The sequence below is a fragment of the Rosa chinensis genome, chromosome 3, assembly GCF_002994745.2.
Source record: "Rosa chinensis cultivar Old Blush chromosome 3, RchiOBHm-V2, whole genome shotgun sequence".
Taxonomy (NCBI): Eukaryota; Viridiplantae; Streptophyta; class Magnoliopsida; order Rosales; family Rosaceae; genus Rosa; species Rosa chinensis.
The window spans coordinates 16,337,690-16,347,113 of record NC_037090.1 but is presented as its reverse complement, the minus strand read 5'-3'; the positions used below and the strand labels follow the sequence as shown (position 1 = coordinate 16,347,113).

Genomic DNA, 9,424 nt, shown 5'->3' with positions numbered 1-9,424 from the left:
TATTAAGTGGTGATATCACCGCCAATACTTTATTAGTGTAAGTAAATTTAAATCCACTGAGCTGGCTTTGGATTCTTTGTGGTGTAGCAGACGGAAGAGACCAAGTAAGGCCTAGACCAGTAGACCTGAGAAGGTCTCATTGTTTATAATGGAAAGTTCTGATAGGCTATATACTTTAGGGTCATAGCTAATGAAACAAGAAGAGGGGTTAGAAAAGTGATATATGATTGAAATTGGAGAGGCCTGTCCTTTGACTTCTCCTATCCCTAAAAAAATAATATCCCCAATTCACCAAAACCCAAGTCCTTCATGAAACATAAAGGTAAAGACTCACCCTCCACATAAGTGCATCACCACAAGCCTGGTTTGAAAGAGTCTTTTGGTTTCTCAGAGAAGGAGAGGGAGAGGGAGAGGGATAGAGAGTTACAGAGAGATCTAGAGAGAGATGGGGAGAGCTCCTTGCTGTGACAAGGATAATGTGAAGAAAGGACCATGGTCACCTGAAGAAGATGCAAAGCTTAAAGAGTATATAGAAAAATATGGGACCGGAGGGAATTGGATTGCTCTTCCACAGAAAGCTGGTAACTTTTTGCTTCTTTTCTTTTCATATGTTATCATCTTGATCAGTGTTTCTTTTTAACTTGTTACTGACAATTAGTTAAGGGCTTTGGTTGTGATTGACTGCAGGTCTAAGGAGATGTGGAAAAAGTTGCAGATTAAGATGGCTTAACTATCTCAGGCCCAACATTAAACATGGAGAATTTTCTGATGAAGAAGATAAGATCATCTGCAACCTCTTTGCTAGCATTGGAAGCAGGTACCTTCAAATTTTCTCACCATCTTTTGGTTCTTTTCCTTAAATCCCATTTTCTTCATATTTTCTCTGGGTTTTCCTTGCTTAATCTTTCACATCTACTACTATAAAGATTTTTAAAAAAAAAATTTATTTATTGGAAAGAGTGGGGGAATTAGAGAAAGTTACATATGTACAAAAATAGATGCCATATGCTTAAATTCTTGGGTTCATTGCATGCATGCCAAGTCTGAATCTTTTATGATTTGCATTCATGGTTTCTTGTGCTCAGTGACATTATTCTTCTTAAGGATCATTACTTAAATGACATTTTTCAAAGTGTAGGTGGTCAATTATAGCAGCTCAATTGCCAGGAAGGACCGACAATGATATCAAGAACTACTGGAACACAAAGCTCAAGAAGAAACTCAACCAATATTCCATGATGGGCATAATTCCTCACCACTCCGCCACCTTCTCATCTCTTCTTCATCACCAAACTTCAACCTCATCATCTTCACCACCATCATACAGAAGCAGCAACAACACTAGTACTCCTACTTACTACACACATCAACCCAGGTCTTTCACCAGTACTGCTAATCTGGAATCCCATATTCCATTTTCACCAAGTCTTTTAAGTAGTACCAATACTACTACTAATGCTGCTCTTCAAGTGGGTCAAGAGAGTTATGTGAGTCAACCCTTGACGCAACATTATCAAGCCAAAGATAACATCTTGATGTTTGGGGGTACCACTACTGAAGCAAGCTGCAGTTCTTCTGATGGGAGCTATGGTACTGGTTATAGTGAGGTACAGTTGGGTCTGCAAAACTACTTCTACAATAATGGTGCTGAAGCAAACAACCAGAAAATCATGGTGTCAGATAATGGTCTTGGTCTTGATCTTGATCATGACCAGGCTCCATTAGATTATGGCCTTGAAGAGATCAAGCAGTTAATTAGCAGTAGCACTACTACTAGTGGTGGTTGCAACAACTTTTTGTTTGATGAAAACAAGACAGAGGAAAAGGTCATGATGTACTACTGATGCTGACTGTGAGTGAAATCAAAGAAGATTTGGAAGAAGCTAGAAGTAAAGGGAATAGAGGGGATGGGTTAAAGATCTTCAGGATTTTGGACTACTGGGCTTCTGTGAATGAAAGAAAAGAGGTTGGAGTTGGTATGTTTCTGACAGTACATGGTAAAAGAAGTTTCCTTTTTTGCATTGCTTTTAGGGAAATGATGTATGTCTAGGTAGCAAGTACACTTTAACTGCACTCATGGCATGGAGATATCAAAACAAAAACAAAAAATCTCATCCATCTTTTGAGAATCTGAAAGACAAGTATGTCCAAGTTGTTTTGTAATTATGCATTGTTCTTCTTCCATAGTCTTAATCATTTCAACTTGGTTCCTTTGTGAATATTATCATCTTCTACCTAGAGTTTAAAGATTAAAAACGACTTGATGTTAATCCCAATCTCAGTCTTCAGTATATTATGTACAGAACCAGCAATATTATACAATTGAAGCAAAAATATATATTATCATTGGCGTAAGCAGTTGCATCATAACTTATATGAGGCACTGCAAAATGGCACACCTAACATGATAATTGTCATGGTTTATAAAGTATTGCTACTTTTTAAAATAATTATGTGTCTAAACCCATAATTTTAATTATCATAGCAATAATATAATTGTAGTTTTGAAATCTCTGTTTGTTTTATAACATGGGAGGTGGGTTTCAATTATTGACAACAATTTGGATTAAGACTTGTGCGGTAGTGAGGGGGGAAATGTGCTTAAAGAAAATCTCGAGTTAATGATAAACTAATCCAACTAGCGAACAAAGATCTATAAAGAGGAAAATTGAAGCCATTTGTAGTGCAAGTGTTAGATTCATATATAGGGGAAAATGATGTGTGTTTTTCTGCTGTTTTGTTTTCTACAAGAAAAACAGAAGGCAAGGTTGAAGAAGAGGCATGAATTGCATTGACCTCTTCACCCATTTGTCTGCTTCTCCTTGTAGATTAGACTAAATGGGTTTTGCCAGCTATAGGCATTATATAAATGGGACTAAACAACTATAATTGTCTTGAAGCTATGAAGAAAAGGCTCCTAGGAATGTCTTTTTCTAAGTGGAGTGAAAAAAGGTTAAAGCTAGCTGGGATATGAACTGACCCATGAAGTTTCTAAGCAACTTTTTGCCAAATTTTGTCTACAGGATGGACTTTTGGGTGTTTTGTATAGAGGGGTATCTCGTATGGGCCTCATCAACTATTTGCAAATGTCACTACTCTCAAGACAATTGGTTCTCCCAATCAGTTCTTATCGTCACATTCGTTTAGCCAGTGACTTGGGATATTTTAGCAATCTGACTAGTGTTAGCAGATTGCTGGTATCTTTTTTTATATGTCAACAAGGAGAAACTTGTCCACCCAAAACATAACTATATTGGCTGAGTTTATAATTCCATGGGTGTTTGAAAAATGGGGTGAAATTTACACACCATAATTTACATTTTGCACACAATTTTTAATTTTTTAATATTTTCTGATGTTCTCTCATATTTGCTTCTCATATTACTCTTCTTCTCCCCACAAGTTAGTCCTCTTCGATCTCTATCACCTGGAACGATCTCACATAACCATAGAACACCATTGACTTCTCACATCTACAGAAATTGAACAGTTGTCTATATTGATGTAAAGCTTTTATCAAGATTTCTTTTTCCTTTTGGATTGAACCACAATCAAGCAGACCCAAAAATCTCAAAGACAAAAAAAGAACAAAAGAAACCCAGAAAACAATTTTGTAAATGAAAACATGAATTTTCATAAACAGAGAATAGGAGAAGATTCTGCGAGATCAGTACCAAAGTACTGTCAACCCAGAAAAAAGAAGAAGAAGAAACAAACAAACACTCTTCTACGTCAAGATTCATCGGTGAGATGCGACCATGGAAACACTCCTCTTATGCCCACTGCAACCACATAGTCTTCATCGACGCCTCCACGGGCCGTCACCTCACCGTTGCCCAACTTTGGCGCGCCGTCAATTCTGTCTCCTTGTCTCTCTCCGACATGGGCATCCTGGAAGGAAACATCATCATCCTCCTATTCCCTAACTCAATCTTCTTCACTGTCGTCTGCCTGGCCGTAATGTCCCTTGACGCCATCATAAGTTCATAACCACCACCAACTCCCTCAGTACCAGGTTAGAGATCAGAAACTAGAGAAGAATTGATGACGAATGAGCTCCTGAGGATTGAAATGAGCGTGAAGGAGCGAGAGGAAAATTCTGGTTTCTTTAAAAGAATTCAATTTCATACCAAAAAATCAACATAGTAGTGAGCTTCAACAGAGTTTCTTTGAAATTTCAATTGGGTAAACTACAAAGCAGTGAATTCTAATGTAAAATTTTCACTTGTACAAAAGTAGAATAAATAGTGTGAGCTTAATAAAACATAGGATTAAATATTATCTACTACTCTGTACTTTTAATTTCATTAAAAACACTCATACGTTATCATATCTCGTCTAATAGGTTATTCTGTTAATCATCCGTCAACTGAAGTAGTTAACTCGCTAACGCGGGATGCCACGACAAATCATGTGGCCCCCACCTATTAGGCAAAATTTCAAAATTGTCCCTATCCCTATTCTGTATGGGTTCTCCAATTTCACGATGTTATCCCATCCCGTAACACAATCCCAATTCGAAAAAAATTGAAACCTAATCCTCTTGCTTTGAACGAAGTGAGACCCACAAATTTGAGAGTTTCTGATTGAAGGGATGAAGAAACGAATGCGTGTCGGTTGATTTGAAAAATATTTTGACATGGTTGGCAATGAGAACGATATTTAGATACCCAGAAAAACGAAGGGCGGAGATGAAATCCCTCATTACAGTGAGTTCGGTGTTTAGGGTTTTGGATTATGGTTTCAAATCTTCTAAATTGGTTCAAAGGGTTTCGGCTTTAGGGTTTCAAAATTTTGAAATTGGGTTTAGGGTTTGAGCTTGGAATTAAAGAGATTCAAAGCTGGTGTTGGGTTTGAGTAGGGTTTTAGATTTGTTTCGGGTTCAGGGATTCGACTTAGATTGAATGGAAGAAATGCTTAGTTGAAAAAGAAGAAGAATTCAAAGTGGATTTTGGGTTTTGAGAATCCATGATGAAACTGGTAGAGTAGGATTCAAAGCTTTGTTTTCATAATTCATGACGGAATGGAACTGGGTTTTGCTATGACAAAGTAGTCAACTAAATTTAGGGTTCGAAATTTCAAATAAGGAAAAAAAAGGTTTGAGATTAGGGTGTCAGTATGTTTGGGTTAAGAACTGGGTTTAAGTTTTTGTTTATAATGAGATATTTGGTTTAGGATATAGAAGGTGTTAAGTTCTAGAAACATGCTTCAAAGAACAAAATAGAAAACAATAGTTTTGGTACTTCCATAAAAATGCTTTTTCTATTCAACTTTGATTTTTGTCTCATTTGATCTATTGCTTAATACGACATTCATGAAAAAGTTGTTTGCAAGTTTGGATTAAGGTATTGATGTGTTCATGAAAAACTAGGTTGCAGATTTGGATTTTGGTGCATGTGTTGTCATTTAATAGTTTGAAAGTTTGGATTATGGCATTTATGTGTTCATGATAAAGTAGATTGCAAATTTTTGGGTCAAATAAGAGCCGGGGACAATTTGAGAATTTTGCTTATAGGTGGGGCCCACAGGATCTAACATGGCTTGCAACGGCAGTGAGTTAACGGCTTCAGTTGATGGATGATTGACAAAATGACCTATTAGACGAGATTTGAAAAGGTAGGGGTGTTTTTGATGAAATTGAAAGTCCAGAAACTAAATTGATTTCGGTAGTAACCAGTATTTAACCCTAAAACATATTAACCATGTAATATTTATCCTATTTAACAGTTTGGATAAGTATATGGAATACATATGATTATCTTGTACATCAATTTATGTAGAGATATTCAAATTATGTATACTTGGATTGGAACTCAAACTCTTTGTTGGAACTGAGCTTGACTTATCCTGAATGCACTATGAAAGAAGGTCCTTGTGTACGTTCACTCTAAACACGTTGAAATATAGTAGCTATTCCATATAGGCTTTCACATTTTTTGAGTGCTTCACAAAAGGCTTCCTTTAAACTTCTTCCTTTTAGCTTCAGCTCATCCTCAATGGCAGTCCAAATGAATGAACAAGTTTAGCATTCTATGTCCTTATTCATGTTCATATTAGTATATATATGTTGTACTTGATCATTGATTACTTGCATGTATGAATGATGTGTTTCTGTTGATTATGATTGATTGATTCTGTTTTTTGTTTGTGACAACATTATCTTCTACTGATTTTATATGCTGGCACTCTACTCCTCCATTTGCCTCATCTCTTTGTAATAGAGATATCAGATTTTCCTTATTTTCGTTTTCACTGATGTTTTCTCGTTGTGACTCTCATATGCGGTCATTGTATTCTATTTTTTTCCTTCAATAATTTTTGCTTATTTTTTTTCGAGATTTCATAATAAAAAAAAAATGATCAACCTATTTATAAGAAAGAGAACCTCACATAATGAGCCATTATTATTATTAGTTTGAATAGGAATTCATTTCATTAGTAATCAAGCCATGAGAACAGACTAGGATCTAACAGAACTTACATAAGAAAATTCAGAAATCCAGATAACCTATCTAAGCTAGGGCTGGGCACGGGCCGGGACGGGCCGGTTACTGAGTGATACCGAGCCCAATCCCGAAAAAATATTTCGGTACGGGTCGGGACGGGATTTTGATTTTCCAAAGTTGGTACCGACGGTACCGAAACCGAACAGGTTCGGTACGGGCCCGGGTCGGGTTCGGCACTTAAGCTTCTTTTTTTTTTTTTAAATGAAAAAAATGAGCATGCTCTCGAGCGAGCATCTGGAACTCTGGAAGGCTCTAGGTTGGCTCTATCCATGAATTACAACCAACTAAACAAAAACAAAGCAACCAAACACCGATTTAGAAAGGCAGACTATCGAAATCCATATACAACTCAAATATCAATTTTTACAAACCCCGATCTCAACTTTTACAAACCTGGATCTCAAGAAAAGAAAAAATTAAAATTACCCTGCATAATTGTAGATACAATTTCTTTCGTAGAACATGCACAAATTGACAAAACCCAGATATTAAAAAAAAAAAATTAAAATCAATTGGAACAGATCTGGAGGGCGTTCCTTGTGGGTGGTGCGACGATTGTGGTGCCACCGAGGTTAACCGAAGATGGCGGTGGGCCGAGGATGCCGGAGTGCAGTGGTGTGGTGGTGATGTCTTTGAAAAAGAGAAGTTGAATAAAGGGTGAGGAAAGAAAGGGTGAGGGAGAGAGAGCCACAGAGAGGTGAAGACGAAGAGGGGGAGAGAGAGAGAGAGGAAGAACAAAGAGGGGGAGAGAGAGCCACAGAGAGGTGAAGACGAAGAGAAGAAACCAAGAGGAATAAAGGATAAAAGGGTGAGGGAGAGACAGCCACAGAGAGGTGGGATAGAGAGAGATAAGATAGAAAAGAAAGAAGAAAGTGGGTGGGTCGTGGGATGTGGGACGTGGGAGGGTAAGGGTAAGATAATATATATTATAGATATTATATATATATATATATATATTCATATAAATCGGTACGGGCCGGGCCCAAAACGGGACTTAAAAATAAGAACCGAGGCTCGTCCCGTTTATTCGGTACGGTACGGTACGGGCCCAACAGTAATTTTTATATTTTCAGTACCGGCCCGTTTTAGTTGTTTTCGGTACGGGCTCGGGACGGGTTCGGTACTTCGGTTTTATATGCCCAGCCCTAATCTAAGCCAAACTAAACTCATTAGAGTCTAAAAGGACGCTCGCTGAATAGCAAGTCTAAGCAAGCAAGACAACCTCACTATTCTAAGGAAAAATCATTCATCTAGTCTAATCTGCCAACACGCGACTGTGGTACAAATACAACTAGAAACATCTTAGAAAAAGCTCATAGAGATTACTCTAACTTAAGAAGGCTTGTAACCAGATGTCTAACAGCAGAGACCTAGAAAAATGCTAGTTCCTTCCCCTTAGGGTTGGAGCCAGCACCGTCCTCGGCCTTTTCGGGAGCCAACAACCTCTGCAACAGGTTAGTCTTGCTCATCTTATCCGAAGCAACCGCAACAAACTCAACTAACCCAAGCTTGAGCTCGAGCCCAGGCTCTAAAAACCAAGCCCAAATCCCAGCAGATGGAAAAGAGCCCATCAACCCAAATTCAAGTCCAGGCCCAAAAGCCCAAGCCCAGACCCGAGCAGAGACAACAGCAGCCCTAGCCTCTATTAGCTAGGCTTCCTCTACCGCCATCCATCCCTCTCGCGGCCTGCAGTTCCATCACTCCATCAATCCGGCAAAAGACTGATGCGCGTCGACCTTGATGCTTCCTTGATCACCAGAGGTGCATGCCTTGCCTTCCGGCTCAAAGGTGCCTCATCTCTGCAGACCAAGCAGCTGCCCCACTGAACAAAATAGTGCCGGAGGTAGTAAACACCCAATCCGAGCCCCGATTCCGCTGCACTGGAAACCTGTAGATGACCCGACCCAAGAAGAGATCGATCTGCCGGAACCCAGAATCAGTTTCAAAGAAGACTTCTTCTCGCCCAGGGAGACGCAATCCTCCAAACTAGAATCTCGAAGGCGAACGTCGCTAGGCACAACGAAAACCAACCGGGATGGTGGCGTCGCTGCTAGACCGAAACCCTAGATGGAGAGAGGTTTCGCTTCCCCCATGTCCATAATGAGCCATTATATTATAAAGAGTTTCTATTTTGACCTCCAAATTTGCTCACTTGACCTCACTCTATTTTGAATTATTAAATGACATATATAATTTATTATAAAATGACTACTAAGGACAATAATTATACCAAAGAAATATTATATTAATTTTCTCTAGACTTTTCAATTCAATAACATTAAATTGTATTCCTTATTATTTTCATTTTCCAATTTCACTACATACTCATTAAAGTATTCATATATATTTAATAAGAATTAAAACTATGATTAAGATCATGTGGCATAAAAATGTAGAATGAAACCTAGCAGAGCTCTGCTAGGGCTACGAGAGCGCCGCTCACGGGCCTGGTGTTTCTGCACCTCGCTTTAGCCTAAACGGTGGAGTATTTCAGCATCATCTTCGGTGGAGTCTCCAACGAATGCGGCTGTGGCCGTCTCTTACCATCCTCTGAGGTTCTCGGAGCAATCGTGGCTAGTGCATTAGTGGGTCGCGGCGTTGGCTTTGCCTTCACAATCGACCACTAGTGGAAGAGCTTCTACGCTTTGCTTGGAGAAGCGTCTGATCATTCCTTTCGATGCGGGTAGGTTACGACCCAAACGTGGGAGGTTGAAGGCGTTCCTCGACGGTAGGTGTCTGGATCCGATCTGTGTCGCAAGGGCGGTTTGGTCTGGTGGTTTTCAGCGGATTCCTTTTGAGTGGAGCGTCGTCTCTTTCTTCCGACGAGCGACGGCAGTGTTGTGGTTTGATCCGGGTGCAATTGGTATGGAGGCGCGGCGGCACAGTGGGCTGGACATGCGCTACATCTAGTGGTGGAG

The 9,424-nt window shown here is 39.2% G+C and overlaps 1 protein-coding gene across 1 annotated transcript; it reads left to right on the top strand.

Moving 5' to 3' along the window:
- Positions 1-241: 241 nt before the first annotated feature.
- On the top strand, positions 242-2,217 carry LOC112193023 (transcription factor RAX2). Its single transcript, XM_024333028.2, has 3 exons — positions 242-581; positions 688-817; positions 1,139-2,217. The coding sequence occupies exons 1-3, from the start codon at positions 446-448 to the stop codon at positions 1,842-1,844; spliced, it is 972 nt and encodes a 323-aa protein (XP_024188796.1). The 5' UTR covers positions 242-445; the 3' UTR covers positions 1,845-2,217.
- The last annotated feature ends 7,207 nt before the right edge of the window (positions 2,218-9,424 follow it).